General features: G+C 37.2%; 1 protein-coding gene across 3 annotated transcripts in view; it reads right to left on the bottom strand.

The window, feature by feature from the left end:
* Positions 1 to 19,241, bottom strand: part of GK5 (glycerol kinase 5) — a 59,509-nt gene that overhangs the window by 36,361 nt on the left and 3,907 nt on the right. For all 3 annotated transcript variants that reach the window (XM_064491787.1, XM_031446718.2, XM_010976810.3), the window contains exons 2-4: positions 14,960 to 15,053; positions 13,222 to 13,297; positions 3,064 to 3,157 (exon numbers count right to left, since the gene is read on the bottom strand). In XM_064491787.1, the coding sequence (XP_064347857.1) occupies positions 3,064 to 3,157; positions 13,222 to 13,297; positions 14,960 to 15,053 (264 nt within the window). The remainder of the gene's footprint in view (positions 1 to 3,063; positions 3,158 to 13,221; positions 13,298 to 14,959; positions 15,054 to 19,241) is intronic.

Below are 19,241 nucleotides of genomic sequence, written 5' to 3' on the forward strand. Positions count from 1 at the left end.
CAGGCCTGGGAAGACAGAATGAACAGTAGAGGCAGAATCCCTACCTTCCTGAAATTTACATTCTAGTGGGAAGAAACAGACAAATAAGTAATCAAATCAATAAATGAGATAACCTAAGAAGACACTGGTTGTAAAATAAACCACTATCTAATGTACCACCAAAAAAGAAAAAAATCCTGCCACTTTAATTATGACATAATGTTAAGATATAATTTATGGTTAAAATGACCAAAAAAGAAAAACCAAAAACAAAACCCCCAAAACAAAACAAACAAAGAAATCCTGGTAATTAAAAATTCACCCTGGTTAGAAAATCATCCTTTTCAAAACTGGAAAAAATATATGTCTTATACATTGCTGGTGGGAATGCAAATGGCACAGCCTCTTTGGAAAAAAAGCATGTCAGTTTCTTATAAAAATAAAACATGCAATTACCATATGACCTAGCAATTGTACTCTCAGGGTATTTATTCCAGAGACTTGAAAACTTATGCTCACATCAAAAATTCTGTACACAGATGTCCATAACAGCTTTATTTGTAACAGCCCCAAAACTGGAATTATTAGCACAGATGTCCTTCAACAGGCAGTACACCTGTACCACTGAATAGAACCTAGCAATAAAGAGAAAACAAGCCACTGATACATGTAACAACTTGGACTCTCCAGAGAATTATACTAATTGAAAAAAGCATATGCCAAAAGGTTTTGTGCTGCATGATTCCACAGATATAACATTTTTGAAATGAGAAGGATTTGCAATGGAGGACAGATTAGTGGTTGCAAGAAGCACGGGACGGGAGAGGGTGGTGAGGTACGCAGGAGAGAGGTGGCTGTGGTTATAAAAGAGCAACATGAGGGATCCCTGTAGTCCTGGACCTGGTCAGCCCCTTGACTGTGGTGATGGATACATGAACACAGGGAAAAACAAAAACTGTACAGAAACTAACACACACACAAACATGCAAAAAAGAAATGAGTGTAAGTAAAACTGGGGGAATCCGAATAAAACCCATTCACAATAATTAATAAAATATTCATGTCAACACTGACTTCTGCTGTAGTCCACTGGGAGAAACTGCAAAGGGCAGGAGGGATTTCTGTATTATTTCTTACAGCTGCAATGTGAATCTACAATGATCTCAATTAAAATTTCAATTAAAAATGTTGGTCTCAGAATCTGAAATTTGATGAGTGCTGTGAAAGAAATAAAGGACAGTAACAGAGACTGGATGGGGCGGGGCTACTTTAAATAAGATGGCAGAGAAGGGCTCCCACAGAGGAGGTGCCGTGGGAGCCAGGCCCAAGGGGTGAGAAGGATGCAGGCATGATGGCAGACAGAGCCCCATGCAGGTACCAGGCCTTCAGGTGAGAAAGGGCTTGAGTGCTGGCAAGGCTGAAGCCTAATCTTTAGCAGCTTCAGGGAGAAAAGGGTCCAGGAAGGGGTCAGAGCTGCAGATGGTGTCAAACCATGGTAAGAAGTTAGAATTTTTATGCTAAAAGCAAAGAGAAGCCTTAGCAACCATTAGGCAAGAATCAGAACAGCAGTCAGAGGAAGCTGGGTGCCAGGGGGGACTGGCAGGGAACAAGTGTGCCAGGAGACTGCCAGCATGCCTCAATGCTTCACCACTCTGCCTGGGGCTCGCCGGCGCAAACGGCCGGCCGCTGTGCGGCTCTGACACACACTCCCGAAACATTCGCCAGGGCCCCCATCAACAGACCGTAAGCATCTGGAAAAGGATGACTGACTACAGGATGGGGCTCCTTCACTGGCAGGACGGACTCTGGTACCGTGTGTGCTAACCTCTAAGAGTCTGTTTGTGTGCATTCTTCTCCTAAGAGAGGGCAAAACTTACATCATATACATGTTTGATATCAAGTAGAACAAGTGCTTTGAAGGTTCAGTTTTGGGCTTAAAGTCAGTTTTACCTCATGATTTGAGATTTGGGGCTTATACTGCAGAAAGAATTGTTTCCACCGTCACAATTTATTTTCAAAGGGATAAAAGTTGTAAGTTATCACTGACTAACTTAAGGAACATCTGCTGGATTGATCTATTAAAAACTAGAATTATGTATGAAAGTACAACACCACACATGGTAAATAGTATAATTGTAAATTATACCATTCAAAGTTCCCATTTCCAAAAAAAAAAAAGTTCCCATTTCCTTATAACCACTTTCAACTCCCTTAATGACTCTGTCTTCCCTGTAAACAGCATCTCTCAGGATCCAGCCTCACAAATTATTAAAGGTGCATTTTTATGTATTAAACAAAATTTAAAAAATCAATGTGGATGAGAGTATGGCAAATTTGTTTCACTCATGCATTACTGTCACAGTCTATAACATGTTCATGATTGTTTTCATGTAAAATTAATGTCTCCAAAGACTTACTAAGGAAAACTCATGTTCCAGACACTCTCCCATGCACCATCTGGTAGGGGACCCCTAGCTGAGAAGGCATTTAACTGTGTGGCATTAGAAGCATTAAAATAATCAATACGCAGTACTGATTATAAGAGCAAATGGTGCAGGTTTTACCACATGTGAGGGGCTGGCAAACTGTCTTACCCTCTGACTCAGTGATCTCACACTTAGGAATGAGATGCTGCTGCTGTCACCGTCACCAGCACCACCATCATCACTGGCTTACTACGTGCCAGGCGTCATGCTGAGAGGGAGTGGCAGTCTGCTATCCTTTCTCCACTTTTATAACAAAAGATGATGAAATTTGCACACTTCTGTATCTCCTCTGGATAGAATGTGTATTTTCTTCCACTCCTCCCAGAATGGAAACAAATTCTCATTCATAAGTGAACCTCTGGTCCACCCCAAACCTCCTCAGGACTTCCTGAAGTGCGATTGTTAAGCACTTCAATCCACCAAACACACTTCTGGGTGACTGAATATATCTCACTGGTGTGGGGAGCGTGCATAGGTGTATTCTCTTCTTAAAGTCCTAAAACATCAGTGGTAGATTATACAAGTAAGCCTACAGTTAAAGGATATTTACAGGAAAAAACAGTAACATCCAAATCACAGAACATAAGAAAAAGATTACCTTCATTAAAAGAGAACTATTCCAAGATTTTACAAGTTCAATAGCTCTGAGGTCTTGCCAACTAATGAAGTTGTGGAAATGATTTCCCGTTTTCCTAAGAAAGATGGAAACAGTATTTTGAGACTCAATAAAAATCAGAGACTATACTATATCATAAATGTGTCATGAGAGAAAACAAAATTATTTCAAAGTATGACTTAACTAGATGGGGCTTTCTGAATGACTCCTTCTCTTTGATTTTATAAACTGAATACACCCTATAACAATTATGATATGACATATAGTATGAAATTGCAGATCAGATTCTATCCAGAAAGATACTTTGAAGCACTAAAATGTATATACTTCCAAAAACAAAACGAAAGTAACGAAAAGCATTTAAAGACTTGTTTATACACTTTTAAAAGCAAGAAAAAGGAGCTGACACTCCTCCCAGTCACAGTACTGATCCTGACACACACAATCAGATCAAACACGTCCGTCCAGAAGAGCTGGAATGCGGCTAGAGCAGTTCTGCATCTCAACTTGCGCACTGCTTTAGCCACTGGTAGCCTACCAGGCTTACCGAAATTTGTCTAATAAGAAATTCAACTAACTCTGGGTCAATGCTACAATACGAGCACAAAACTAAGAAAATGAGTGGAAAGAAATCCTTTTTCCTTTGAAGCTCCTGTAAATCAACCACTGACACCCACTCACCTTCACCATCTAGCACACGCCTGCCTTCCGAGCTACCTCCAGGCCTCCTCCTGTGCAACTTCAACCACGTTCGGATCCCGAGACCATCATTTCCCACTCTTCTCAAGCAGTCCACACGCACGGTCACATCCTCAACTCTGTCACCTGGAAACATGCTACCACTGAAATCCTAACATTGTAGGATATCGGTCAACACGTCTTGCTATTACTTCAGTTCTCTCCATCTTACTCCCCAAATACCTTCCCTTCAAACTCACTGCAACCTTTAACCCCTCAAACACTCCTTTCCTTCCCACCAACCCCTCCTGGGCTCATGCTCCTGAATACCATGGTCTATCACTTTAATAAGTTGCCTTCATACACTCGTTATTCCTCAACACTCTCTCTTTTTTAAATTGCGGTAAAAGAAACGTAATATAAAATTCACCATTTCAACCATTTTTAAGTGCACAATTCTGTGGCATTAATGTTGTGTAACCATCACTACTATTTCTAAACCCCTGGCTCTTTCCAACTTCTGGCTACTGCGAATAATGCCTCTGTAAACACTGCTGTACAAGTATCTGTTCAAGTCCCTGTTTTCAATTCCTTTGGTACATGCCTAGGATTGGATTTGCTGGGCCATGTGGTATTCTATGTTTAGTTTCTGAGGAACTGCCCAACTGCTTTCCAGAACGGCTGCACCATCCGACATTCCGACAACCAGTATATGAGTTCCGATTTTTCCACATCCTCACCAACACTTGTTATCTTCCACTTTAAAAATTACAGCCACACCTGATGGGTGTGAAGTGGGAGCACACACCCATGATGGTTTTGACTTGCATTTCTCCAATGACTAATGATATTGAGCATCTTTTCACGTGCGTATTGACCATCTGAATATTATTTAAGCCCTCTGTCCACGTATGAATTGGGTTTAGGTTTTTTGTTATTGTTGAACTACAGGAGTTATTTATATATTCCGGATGTTAATTCTTTATCAAATATATGATTTGTAAACATTTCCCCCCATTTTGTGAGTTTCCTTTTCACTCACTAGTGTCCTTTTTTTTTCCCCTGTTTTTTTAACTTTTATTAATGGGAATCACAGCATTCACTTACCTCATGATCATGGTACTTCTTTTTCCTTTAGTGATCTGAAGAGTCACCATTATCAGTACAAATCAGAGAACTGGTTCTCCTATCAATCTTAAATGAAATTTCAAGCCTAATATACCAAGACACATATCTTCCATATTACCACTGCAGTCAGTTTTCAGGAATCTAACTGCAGATTTAAGATAACAAGGACTATAAATTTTTTCAGAAAAATTTTTAAAATGCAAATTATACACTATGTCAAAATAATTTCAACACAGCTTTATTTCTTATTATTTATGATTAAATTTAGGGTGATTTTTTCTACTTTGGAGAGTTCCAATAGTCAAGAAAATTAAAGAAAAATTACTCATAAATAGATGAAAATATCTTAACAGCATTTTTTGATGCACAAAAGTTTTTAATTTTGATGTTCCATTTATCTATTTTTTCTTTTGTTAGCTGTGCTTTTGATGCCATTTAAGAAATCACTGCAAAATTCAGTCATACACAGTCATAAAGATTTCCACTATGTTTTCTTCTAATAGTTTTATAATATTATCTTTCAAATTTAATCTTTGATTTTTTTTTTGAGATAATTTTTATATGCAATGTATGGTTCATTCCTTGCGTGAGGATACCAAGTTTTCTCAGCATCATTTGTTGAAAAGACTGTTCTTTCCCCACTGCGTGGTCTTGGCTCCCATGTTGAAAATCAACTGACCATTATATCAGTTTTCTTGGGTTGTGATAACAAAGTATGACAAATTGGATGGCTAAAACTAGCAATTTATTGTCTCTCAGTTTTGGGGACTAAAAGTCCCCATGATGCTGGCAGGGCCTACTCCCTCTGAAACCTGTAAGGGAATCCTTCCTTGACTCTTCTCAGCTTCTGCTGGTTTGCAGCAATCTCTGGCATTCCTCGGCTTACAGATGCATTACTCCAATCCTCTTTTTTCACATGGTGTTCTCCCTGTGTCTGTCTTCACACAGCTGTCTTCATATGAGCCTCCTGAGGGACCGTGAGTTCAACCAGCCCAGGTACTAAAGAGGTATTTTATTTGATAATGAATAAATGCTGCTCTGCCAGTGAGAACTATCAGACTGTGTTTGACAGAAATGAAATTCACTGACACATGATGCTTTGGAGACATTCTACATCAGCATCTACTTACATACTTAAATCTGATTCTTTCCCCTGGTTCATCAAATATTTGTACAGCAATTTGTGCCAGGAGCTGGGGACACAGCTGTGAACAGAGACATGGCATCTCTGTCCCTATGAATATATTTTCTACCAGGGAAGTGAGACAGATAATTAATTACTCAATTGCTTACTTACAACAGGAATAAGTTCTATGAAGGAAAAATACAGGTTGACATGAATGTATTTAATAGGGAGACTCTGTCTAGTCTGGCAGGTCAAGAAAGCCTTCTTTGAGAAGTGACATGGAACTGAGCTCGGGAGGATAAGTACGAACAGACAAGGAGGGTGAACATTCCCAATAAAGTGTATTTCTTTACATTAAGAGGTCCTAAGGCAGGATGAAGCATGAAATGTGAAAGGCTAGTGTAGCTGACAAAGAGGGAAGAAAGTCACAAGATGAATGTGGCATCATTAATTCATAAAGTGGTAGAAGACAATCTGTAGTGCTGATCTCAAGTCATAGTGTATGTTTCAACATTCACTTAGCAGTGATTTACGTTTGTTTTAACAATAAAAGGAGAAGTGGAGGAAAAGCAGGAATAGCGAGATGGTAAATGAACTACCTTAGACAACTCCAACACAGGCTACCATTCTGTGGCTCATAATATATTTTGTGTCACAAATAATTGGTAAGAACCATTAACACAAGTATCAGGTAAAAGGCATACTTGGTGCTGAGGGAACACAGAGTAATTCAGATACTTGTATTATGAGACTGTAAATTCCTGGGGGCTGCTGCTCTAACTCACTTTTATATTCAGTTCAGCAACCAGCACCATGCCTTACTCATGATGAGCCATCAAACAGTTCCGGAGCAAATCCCGGTTCAGTGACTCATAGTTTATGCTACTAATTGGCACACACCCTGGCCTGAGGTTAGTTGGCAGAAGCCTCCCTGACAGTGACAGAAGAAAGAAAACAACTCAAGATTTTTCAAAACAAAAGGAATTTAAAATAACCAAAAGGGAGGAGATGTCTCTTTAGAATTATTTTAGAAAACAGGCTAAGCATAACCTGAGCAAATATATTGAAAAAAATTTTTAATCTGAAGAATATGAAGGAAACTCAAGGACTGAAAAAGTTAAAAAATGAGTTTCCTGGCATCTGAAAGAGGGAAAAAAAAAGAGAAAAATAAAAAGGAAGTTCAAAGTTTTAGACTTCTAATAGCAATTCTAAGGAAAACAACATTTCTGTGGCCACAAGAACAGAGTGCACCATGGACACGGGAGGAAAAACCAATGAGTGGGAGGAGGAGGCTCTGGCTGGGGCGGGAGCGGACGGTAAGCCCTCCCTGCTGGCTTGGAGAGGCGCCCACTCCCGGGCGGCGTCTCAGCTGTCTGCTGGAGAGTTCGTAGGACCTGCCAGCACCAAATGCCACAGTGCTCACCTGGAACCAGGGAGCAAGATGAGACTCCATTATTTTAAGATAAAAGATAAATGAAGCCTTGTGGGTGGGGTGAGGGGATTGGAATTTTTTCTTTTTAATATCCAGCATTTCAGTTCCCACAAAGTTTCCAAAATTTATGAAAAGAACACAAATATCTCAAAAAAGGACAACCAAGAAGAAAACTCACAATTAATTGTTTTAGGAAAACAATGTCTCTCTACAACAGCAGCACCAGTAAGGGAAGTGTGAACTGCCTTGGCATCCGACTCTTCTATTTCTCCTAAAAGTGAGGGATGATCCTACTGCCACCTAAAAACTTCGCTCCCTAATGCTGTGACCTTCCTGCCATGAATGACCTTGTGTCCAGGTTCCGACGAAAGCAATCTCTGGCCAATGACCTAATCTCCAAATCTAATCCAATGCAACACTTCCAACCAGCTGTTTCCCTAGGAACACTTTCCTGCCCCTATTTCCATACCATCTACTTCCCAGATTCATTCTGATCCTTCATTTCACTCTCTGATTCCCTTTGAATTGGGTGGGTAGGGGAGAGAAACTCACTGTCCAAATCCTCAGTCGTCTTCTCTTCTACCCATACAATCTCTACCAGAGAACACACCTACTCCTCCAGACTGTGTCCATGTCAACAGTTGTCAACTGGAAGTGATCTGCTCCCCAGGGGACATTTGGCAAAGCTGGAGATATTTTTGGTTGTCAAACCGGGTACTGGTATCTACTGGGTCAGGTATGCTGTTAAACACCCTACAATTCCCAGAATGATCTCAAGAACAAAGAATTATCTGGCCCCAAATGTCAACAGTGCCACTGTTCAGAAACCTTGATCTCTACAGATGACTTTAATTCAGTTGTTCCTTCATCTGCTAATATTTGAGACTTGCTGTGCCCAAGACACTAGGTGGAGAGTTGGAGGGAGGCACATGGGTACCGTAAATGCACGCATCAAGCTGAGATGCGCTATGCCCTGAGAGGAAGAGTTCTTATCTGGAGGAAACAAGCCATGCCTCATTCTAAACCAGACTGATGTTCAAACTGCTTTTGGGATATCTCCACATTCACACATCCCAAACCAGACACTCTGTCATGTTCCCTTCTACCCACCCTCATCACCACCTAACTCGTTCGACCTCTTATATCCTCTATCATTTCTATCATAACCTCCCAAACATCAAGGCCAGAAATACTGGTAACTGATTTTTTTTAATTTAATTTACTTTTTAAAAATTGAGGTAGAGTTGACTTACATTATATTAGTTTCAGGTGTACAACATAGTAATTCAATATTTTATGAATGTACTCCATGGAAAGATATTATAAAACAGTGACTATATTCCTTGTACTGTACAGAGCATCCTTGTAATTTAATTATTTCACACCTGGTAGTTTGTAACTCTCAATCTTCTTCACCTATTTTGGCCCTTCCCCAGCCCTCTCCCCTCTGGTGACCACTAGTTTGTTCTCTGAATCAGTGAGTCTGTATCTGTTTTGCTGTATTTCTTCACTTGTTTTATTTTTTAGATTCCACATATACTATCCATCTTTATCTGACTTATTTCACCAAGTATAATAACCCTCCAGAACAACTTATGTTGTCACAAATGGCAAAATGTTATTCTTTTTAAATTTTGAGTAATAATCCATTGTGTATATGTACATATATACCTACATAAATATACATATAAATACACACACATATCTACCACATCTTTATCCATTCACCTGTTGATGGACACTTAGGTTGTTCTCATAACTTGGCTACTGTACATAATGCTGCTATAAACATTGGAGAGGATATATCTTTTTGAATTAGTGTTTTCATTTTCTTCAGATAAATGCTGGGTCACATGGTAGTTCTATTTTTAATTTTTTGAGCAATTTCCCTACAGTTTTCCATAGGGAATTTACAGTCCCACCAAAGGTACACAAAGGTCAACTTATTTTTTTGTCTTTTTGATACTAGCCATTCTAAGGTGTGAGGTGATAGCTCGTGGTGTTGATTTGCATTTCTCTGATGATTAGTGATAATGAGCATCTTTTCATTTACCTGTTGGCCATCTATATGTCTTCTTTGGAAAAATGTCTATTTAGATCTTCTGCCCATTTTTTAATTGGGTTGTTTGTTGTTTTGGTATTGAGTTGTATGAGTTCTTTATATATTTTGGATATTAATCCTTAATCCGACACATCATTTGTAAATATATTCTCCCATTCAGGAGGTCATTTTCTCATTTTGTTGGTGGTTCCCTTCACTGTGTAAAAACTTTTAAGTTTTATTAGGTCCCATTTGTTTATTTTTGCTTTTGTTATCCTTGCCTGAGGAGACAAATCCAAAAAAACATTGCTAAGACCAATGTCAAAGAATTCACTGCCATACGCTTTCTTTTACTTTTATGATGTCAGGTCTTACATTTAGGTCTTTAATTCATTGAGTTTATTTTTGTATATAGTATGAGAAAAATAATTTCATTCTTTTACATTTAGCTGTCCAATTATCCCAACACTACTTACTGAAAAGTCTGTCTTTTTCTTATTGTATATTCTTGCTTCCTTTGTCATAGATTAAATGACCATATGTGTGTGGTTTTATTTCTGAGGTCTCTATTCTGTTCCATTGATCTATGTCCAGTTTTGTGCCAGTACCACACTATTTTGATTACTATAGCTTTGTAGCATAGTCTGAAGTCAGGGAGCATGATACCTCCATCTTTATTCTTTTTTCTCAAGACTACTTTGGCTAGTCAGGGTTTTTTGTGGTTCCATAGAAATTTTAAGATTATTTATTCTAATTCTGTGGAGAATGTCATGAGTATTTTGATGGGGATTGCATTAAATCTGTAGACTGCTTTGCATTGTGAGGACAATTAAAAAAAATTAATTCTTCCAATCTATGAACATGGGATATCTTTCCATTTATTTATAGTGTCTTCAATTTCCTTCATCAGTGTCTTATAGTTTACAGAGCACAGCTCTTTCACCTCCTTCGTTAAATTTATGCCTAGATATTTTATTCTTTTTTATATGTCTGTAAATGGGATTCATTTCTCTTTCCAACAGTTTCATTATTAGTGTATAGAAATGCAACAGATTTCTGTATATTAATATTGTGTCCTGTAACTTTGCTGAATTCATATTAGTTCTAGCAGGATTTTTTTTGGTGGAATCTTTAGCATTTTCCATATCTGGTATCATGTTATCTGCAAACAGTGACAGTTTTACTTCTTCCCTTCCAGTTGAATGCATTTATTTCTTTTTCTTGTCTGCTGTGCCTAGACTTCCAATACTGTGTTAAATAGAAGTGGCAAGAGTGGGTATCCTTGTCTTGTTCCTGATCTTAGAGGAAATGCCTTTTTCCACCATTGAGTATGTTACCTGTAGCTCTGTCATATGGCCTTATTATTTTGAGGTATGTTCCTTCTATAGCAACTTTGTTGAGAATTTTTATCATAAATGATACTGAATTTTGAAAAAAAAAATTTCTGCATCTATTGAGATGATTGTAGGTTTTTATCCTTGGTGCTGATGTGATATATCATATTAATTGATTAACTGATTTGTAGATATTGAAACATCCTTGCATCCCTGGAATAAATTCCACTTCATCATGATGTATGACCCTTTTTGTGTATTGTTGAATTCAGTTTGCTAGTATTTTGTTGAGGATTCTTGCATGTATTTCATCAGAGATACTGGCCTGCAATTTTTTTTGTAGTGTCTTTATCTGGTTTTGATATCACAGTAATGCTAGCCTCAAAGAATGATTTGGGTAGTGTTCTCTCCACTTCAATTTTTTGAAACAGTTTGAGAAGGATAGGTATTAACTCTTCTTTAAACGTCTGGTAAAACTCCCCTGTGAAGTCATCTAGTCCTAGAATTTCGTTTGTTGGGAATTTTTTGATTACTGATGGATATGGGTGGTAACTTTTTCCATTTCTAATTTAAAAGATTTGAACAGTCTCTCTTTTTTTTCTTAGAGCCTGGCTAAACTTTATCAATTTTGTTTATCTTTTCAAAAAACCAGCTCCTGGTTTCAATGATCTTTTCTATTGATTTTTTTTGGGGGGGCCCTCTATTTTATTTTTATTTATTTCCACTCTGATCATTATTTGTCCCCTTCTGTTGACTTTGTGCTTTGTTCTTCTTTTTCTATTCCTTTAGATGGAAAGTGAGGTTGTTGGAGATTTTTCTTACTTCCTAAGGTAAGCTTCTATCACCACAATCTTCCCACATAGCACTGTTTTTGCTGTGTCCCATAGATTTTGGAAAGTACTTTAGTACTTTATATATTTAGGTGCTCCTGTATTGGGTGCATATACGTTAACAAGTCTAATATTCTCCTCTTGGATTGACCTTTTTATCATTATTAATGCCCTCCTTTGTCTTTTGTTATAGATTTTGTCCTAAAGTCTATTTTGTGTGATATGAGTACTGCTACCCCAGGTTTTCATTACTCTTCGCATAGAATATCTTCTTCCATCCCCTCACTTTCAGGGTGCATGTGTCTTTAACTCCAAAGTGAGTCTCTTGTACATAACATATAGCTGCGTTGTTTTTCAATCCAATCAGACCCTCTATGGTTTTTGATGGAGCATTTAGTCTATTTACAGTAAAAGTGATTATTAATAGGTATGTACTTATTGCCATTTTGTTACTTGTTTTCTGGTTGCATTTGTACTTCCAAACTCTATCTGCTACCAGACTCCATGTGGTTCTTTCTGTACAACCTTGGCTGTAGAAGAGCTGTTCTGACATTCTTCAAGTCGTCCTCAGAGAGAGTTGCTTTATATGTAGTTACCATTTTGATCTGTGTGTTGGGGGAGGTGAGCTCAGTGTCTTCCTATTTCACCATCTTGATCCCATCCAGGCAAATACTGGAAAATTTAAACTTCTTCCTCTTGCTTATCACTGAATTAAAGGCCAAGTCCTTGTGAATTCACCTTGATTATATTTCTTAAACTTATCCCTACCCTCTACATTTACCACTTCTCTTCTCCACTGCCCCAGGCTCCAGCTGCTCTTTGGAGTCCAGTGCTTTGTAACAAAGAAAAAAATGTATAGCGTTTTTGGTGTTATTGTTTTTAAGATAAGAAATACATGTTGAAGGCAATATAGAGGTAGTGGAAAGAGCGTGTGCTTTGGGCTCAAAAAGATAATCTGGAATCTTGATTCTATTTATTAACTGAGTGACCTTGAACAACTTACTTATTTCTCTGAGCCTCAGTTTCTTTCTCTGTAAAAATAGACATAACACCTAAATAACAGCTTTGTAAGGATAATGGAATCTAAATTATCACAGGTATTCACTATACAGTAGCCATTATGGTACTATAGTTGTATTTAATCCATACACTTCTATACACATCTCATATGTTACAGGTACTTAAATATTAAATTTGGAGTAGATTGAAAATATAAATCATAATTACAATCTCGTGTTTCTGAAATTTGCTAGGTTCTCCTGAACCTTTTTAGGTATAAGTTAATTTTGTAGATCTTCAATCCATGCTTATTTGAAAAACTGACACCAAACCAAAGGAATGGAAAATTTAATGACAGCAACAGTCTTTTCGCTATTATCCTGTATAAGTGAAGCCCAGATACACGCAGGGAGCATATTAAGTAAGCCAGAAAGTAGGCCCACTTTCACTCTCTTAACCAAGCAAAACTGTTCTTAATTCACAAGTTTAAAATCCCCAAACAGGGTTCACAGCAATACGTTCGCTGTGATGTGAACCCTGCACTAGAGTTCTTAACTGCACAATGCACTTACTTGTTCCACGTAATAAAAGTTGCTCTCTGTGTTGAAATTCCAAGACCAACAATTTGATTCATCTCTATTCCTGCAGCTAAAAACAGAGACAGATAAAACAAGTTTAAAGTTCATGAAGTTTTGCTTCACAATAGTATCAATGTGGAAATCACTCAATATAATTTTAAGAAAAACAAACTGGGTTTAGCATTTTAATAACACGATTGGAGCTAATAAAGCATTACTAGGACGATTTTTGTAGTACTTCTTTTTTCTTAAAGGGAAAAAAGGTCATATTGTAATAACAAAATGGCCTTTTTGCTTTAAAGGTTAGGGAAAAACACAACTTTAAGTAAGCCACGTATTTTCTTCTAGAAATTACTAAAAAATTAGATCTTAATTTACGCAATGATCAGCCATCACAGAAGCTGATTAATGGCAGCAAGGGAAAAGTCCTTAGGGAAAATATGTAAATACTGAAGCACAGATCTTATTTTCCACATAAACAGATGTTAGAATACAAATTTAAACATGCATTTTGGAGGTCCAAATTTCTTAGTGTATAGCAACTCAAATGTTTTCATGATATGCTTTTTAAAAAGCAATTTATCCCACTGAGCAAATTAGGAACAACTTCACCCCCCGGTATAGTACTCCTGCCAAAAATATTTAAGTTGAATCTATCATGAGGAAATAATTAGACAATCTCCAAATGCAGGACAGTCTATTAAACTGGTCTGTACCTTTGAAAACTGTCAGTGTCATGAAGAATACACTCTAGACTAAAGGAGACTAAACACACTGACTGTTAGGTGCAGTGTCTCATCTTTGGTTGGATTCTGAATTGAAAAAATAATTATTCATGACTAAGATCAGAGGGGAATATTGAAGACTAAGTATTAGAAAATATTCAATTTCCTATATAATAATTGCACTGTATTTATGTAGAATACTCATTTTCTTTGGAGATAATGAAGTATATAGAGATGACAGGTTATTACATCACAACCACCTCTCACACTGGCCAGCCAAAAAGAAGAAACGTTTGCAGAGAATGGTAAACACCGCAAAATATGTTCGAATCTATGAGGAAGTATACAGGTGTTCAATGTAGTATTCCTGCCACCTTTTCTTAAAAATAAGTTTTGAAATACTTCAAACCTAAGGAGAAGCAATTCCGTCAGAAAAAAAAATGAAGTAAAAGATCTTTTAGAATTTACATTTACAAGTCATCATTGGCTGTGTTCTTTAAGAAGGCTGCATTGAAAACATTCTTAAAGAGCTAAGATTTCAGACCATGGCTGTGGCCAGGAAGGCATTTTGCAGCAGAAGGGCCCACAGGAAAAAAAAAACAAAACAACAAAAACTTACTTTACAATAAAGGTAATTCAGCTGTAAACTGTGAGCAGGAACTGTGTGCTGTAACTTTGTTTATAACACTCTGGTATTTTATACATAACAGGAAATCAAATTGGCACTAGCTACAGCCTAGAACAAAGAAGGAAGGTGAGCCCTTGTCCCGCAGCTCAAAAGGTTTACAGCAGAGGACAGAGCAGTTGCTACCTTCCCCTGACAAAGTGATTCACTGTAAACTGCAAATGTCCCTCCAAAATACTGGGAAACTGGGACCCCATAAAATACTACCATATGTATAACTATAACCTAGGGAACTCACAAAATTCTACAGACGCCTGAGGAAAACTCGTAATATATACAAAATGGACTTTACTGACTAGCTTTATTTTATAAATCCAGTTACCTTTGACCGATTCTTTTACTACAGCAACAAATTGAAGCCAGAGAACATCAGGGTCAATTTCAACCCAGCCAGTTTGTGGATAAAGACTCTCTACCTATGCAGGAAAAGAGAAGATACAGTAAAAGCATTAGATCAAATCAGTAGCATCCGGGTCTTAAGGTGGCTGGTTTAAAAATAAATAAAAACATGATTTTATGTATTATATAACTCACTTCTATTGTTAAGATGGAAAAAAAATACATATCTGAAATAAAAAAGGATGATACACCAAAATACGTTTTCTTTAGTTCATGAGTTTAGAGAAGATTTTAGTTTTCTTTATTTTATCTTTACTTTCTAAGCTTTCTACAATGAAGATGCATTGATTTTGTAATAAGAAAAAGTCAAACTTCAAAAAAAAAAGGTTAAAATTCGCAAATAAAGTACTGAGTTCCAGTTCAGACTGTGACGGAGTGAGCACACGCCACCCCGTCCCTCCCAATGAGTACTGGTAGGAGACCTGGACAGAACGCGTGGAGCAGTTCTGTGGACTGCACAAAGCATATGGTGGCAGGCAGACTGGGGAAGAAGATAAGTAATTAGAGTATCACTAAACTGGGGGTGAGCGTCTCATTTTTCTTGTGGCCTGACCTCAAGGCAGCCTGGAAACCAGCAGTATCTATCAGGGTATGGTGGAAACTCCAGGAGAGTTCTGGTTAACACTCAGAGGGAATGGGAGAAATCCTCCACTTTTCTTTTTTATCCCCCTTTGCCTCCACACTTTTCTATCTGGACTATCCCACAGTGATGGCTGCAGCAGTAACCACAAGCACCTGAAATGCTGAGTGAGGGAACACTTCCTCTCTAATCAGATGAGCTGTGGGCCCAGGAGGCAAAGGTGAGCCCCCAATGGCCTTTTTCTGTCTGCTGTGTGCTCCTGGTCCCTAGCCCCAAATCCGAGCATACAAAGTGCCCAGCAGAATGGGAATAATGAAAGCTCCAGCTTCCGGCAAGAGGACCCAAATGGGGAGACTCAGGGAACTGAAAAGTACCAGGAAGATCTCAGAGGGAAGACCTTGCTAAAGCTACTCCAGAAAAGTCATGGATGAATTCCTAGGCTCACCTCGAAGCTGCACGTGTGTGAACAGAACCCTAATCAACACAGCAAAGATGCTAAGAGCAGAACTAAGGAACAGACCACTGCCCAGGTCCCAGACTGATCTCAAGGTGGCAAACATTACACAGGGAAGATCAAAACACTACTGTTTGTTCTGTTTTGAAAACAGAACTAACATTGAAACCAAAGTCCACAGAAGGCTGGTCAGCACTTGTAGCCTGAACACAAGTGTATTTATCACCTACTAAAAGAAAAATACTAACATTCATCATAGGCTTTACACAAGTCCCAGACAGAGTCTTATAACATGATATTCAAAATATCCAGGATACAATCCAAAATTACAAGGTATATGAAGAACCAGAAAAATCTCAGCTCACATGGGACAGATAATAGATACCAACACTGACATAACACAGATATCTGATAAAGACTTTAAAGCAGCTATTATTAAAATGCTCCAAGAAGTAAAGGCAAAAAAATGGAAAGATAGAAAGTCTCGGCAAATACATAAAATACATAAAGAAAAATGAAATGACAATTTCAGAATTTAAAAATACAATAATTAGGGGAGTGGAGGAAATGGAGAGATACTGGGCAAAGGATACAAACTTTCAGCTATAAGATTACTGAATAAAGTCTAGAGACTTAATGTACAGTGTGGTGACTACAGTTAATGTATTGTACACTTGAAATTTGCTAAGAGAGTAGTTCTCAAGTGTTCTCACTACACACACATACATATGGTAACCATGTGAGATGAATGTGTTAATTAGCTTGATTATGGTAATCACTTCACAATGTATCTGTATAATAAAACATCAATTTATATGCCTTAAATATATACAACTTTTAGTTGTCAACCATACCTCAATAAGGCTGGAAAAAAATCAATTAAAAAAGAAAAATATAATAATTAAAATAAAAAACATACTGGATGGGTTCAATAGTAGAATGGCAATAACAAAAGAAAGTCAATAAGCTTGAAGATAGATCAAGAGAAACTATCTAATCTGAACAACAAAAAGAAAAAAGGAACAAATCTTCAGGGATCTGTGGGACAAGAAGAAATGGTCTAATATTTATGTCATCATTGGCCCCAAAGAGGAAAACAAAGAGTTCAGTGTAGAAAAAAAGTACTTCAAGGAAGTAATAGTGCTAAAAATTCCCACGTTCAGTGAAATACTTAAAATATATATATTCAAGATGCTTAGAAAACTCCTAACAGGATAAGTTCAAAGCATTACATGGCCAGATCCAGCATAATTCAAGTGCTGAAAACAGAAAACAAAATAAAACAAAATTGAAAGCAACCAGACACATTACATACATAGAACAATGATTTAAGTGACTGTAGACTTCTCACCAGAACCATGAAGGCCAGGAGGAAGTGGCTTAACATTTTTAGAGAGCTAAAAGAACTCTCATCCAGAATTCTACATCAAAATCCTAGGATTTTCTTATAGATATAGATATGATGATCCTAAAATTCATATGGAAAGGCAAAAGAACTAAAACAGTCAAAACAATGTTGAAAAAGAATAAAATTGGAGGAGTCACATTACACAATTTCAAGACTTATTATAAAGCCATAGTAATCAAAACAGTGTAATCATAAAAACAGACAAATAGAACAACAGAACAGAAGAGAATCCAGAAACAGACCCACACAAATACGGAAATATGGCTAGTTTATTTCTGACAAATATACAAGGCAATTTAATGGAGAAAAGATAGCTCTTTCAACGACTGGAATAATTATATACCCATATGCAAAAGAAATTAGCTTCAACCTAACCTCACATCTTAACACAAAAAATTAACTCAAAATGAATCATAGATCTAAATGTAAAACATAAAACTGTAAAATGCTTGGAAAAAAATCACAGGAGAAAATCTTTGTGACTGGGGATTAGGTGAAGAGTTCTTACATATGATACCAAAAGTACAATTCATAAAACAAACTAAAAAAATGATAACCTGGGCTTCATCAAAACTTAAAATGTTCGCTCTGCAAAACATACTGTTTAGAAAATGAAAAGACAAAGTCAGACTGGATGAAAATATCTGCAAATAACACATTTAACAAAGGACTTATATATAGAATACATTAAAAAATCTCAAAATCCAACAATAAGAAAACAACTCAATTAAAAAATGGGCAAAAGACCTGAACAGGCATTTTATCCAAGAAGATATATGGATAGGAAATATGCACATAGAAATATTCACTGTCATTAGCCATTAGGGAAATGCAAATCAAACCCACAATGAGATACCACTACATCTATTAGGATGCCTAAATAAAAAATACTAACAATATCATATACATGTGTTGGGGAAGAACAAGTGGAACTCATGTGCATTGCTGGTGGGAATGCAAAATGGCAGAGTCACTGAAAACTTTTGCAATTAATTAATTAAGTTAAACATTCACTTACCTATGACCCAACAATCCCACTCCTAGGTATTTATTTTAGAGAAATGAAAACTTACATTCACATTAAAAATCCATACACAAATGTTTATAGCAGCTCTATTGAAAATCACCAGAAGCTGGAAACAACCCAAATGTACTTCAACAGGTGAATGAATTGTGTACATATCCAGATAATGATTACTACTCAGAAATAAAAAGGAATGAACTCTTGATACAGACAACAATACAGATGAATCTCAAAGGCATTATGCTGAAAAAAGCCAGTCTCCAAAGGCTACTTACTGTATTGTTCACTTATATGACATTCTCAAGATGACAAAAAACTATACTCATGGAAAATAGATCAGTGGTTTTCAGAGATTAGGTGTGGGAAGAGGGTCTGACTACAAAGGGCTAGCACAAAGGAGTCTGGGGGGTTACTTCTACGGATGTGGCTAAAACTCACAGAAATTATTCACCAAAAAAGTAAATTTTACTCATATGCTGATTTTAAAAACAAAATAAAAAGAGCCTATGGCTTCAGGTTAAAATGATGGCTTGAACATAAATTTTCTCCAATTCTTCTCAAGACTCCATTTAAATAAAAACATGAAAAAGGTTTCTGCAGAAAGATAAGGAGAGCAAACAGGCTTAGAGCAGGTTTTAACAAATGTTTTTAATATAAACAGTGGGTGGGTGGTACCTGGCTAAGCACAGAGGAGAAAACTGACACCTCACCCCTGCTAGGATTACTTCCCATCTCTGCG

The sequence above is a fragment of the Camelus dromedarius genome, chromosome 2 (assembly GCF_036321535.1).
Source record: "Camelus dromedarius isolate mCamDro1 chromosome 2, mCamDro1.pat, whole genome shotgun sequence".
NCBI lineage: Eukaryota > Metazoa > Chordata > Mammalia > Artiodactyla > Camelidae > Camelus > Camelus dromedarius.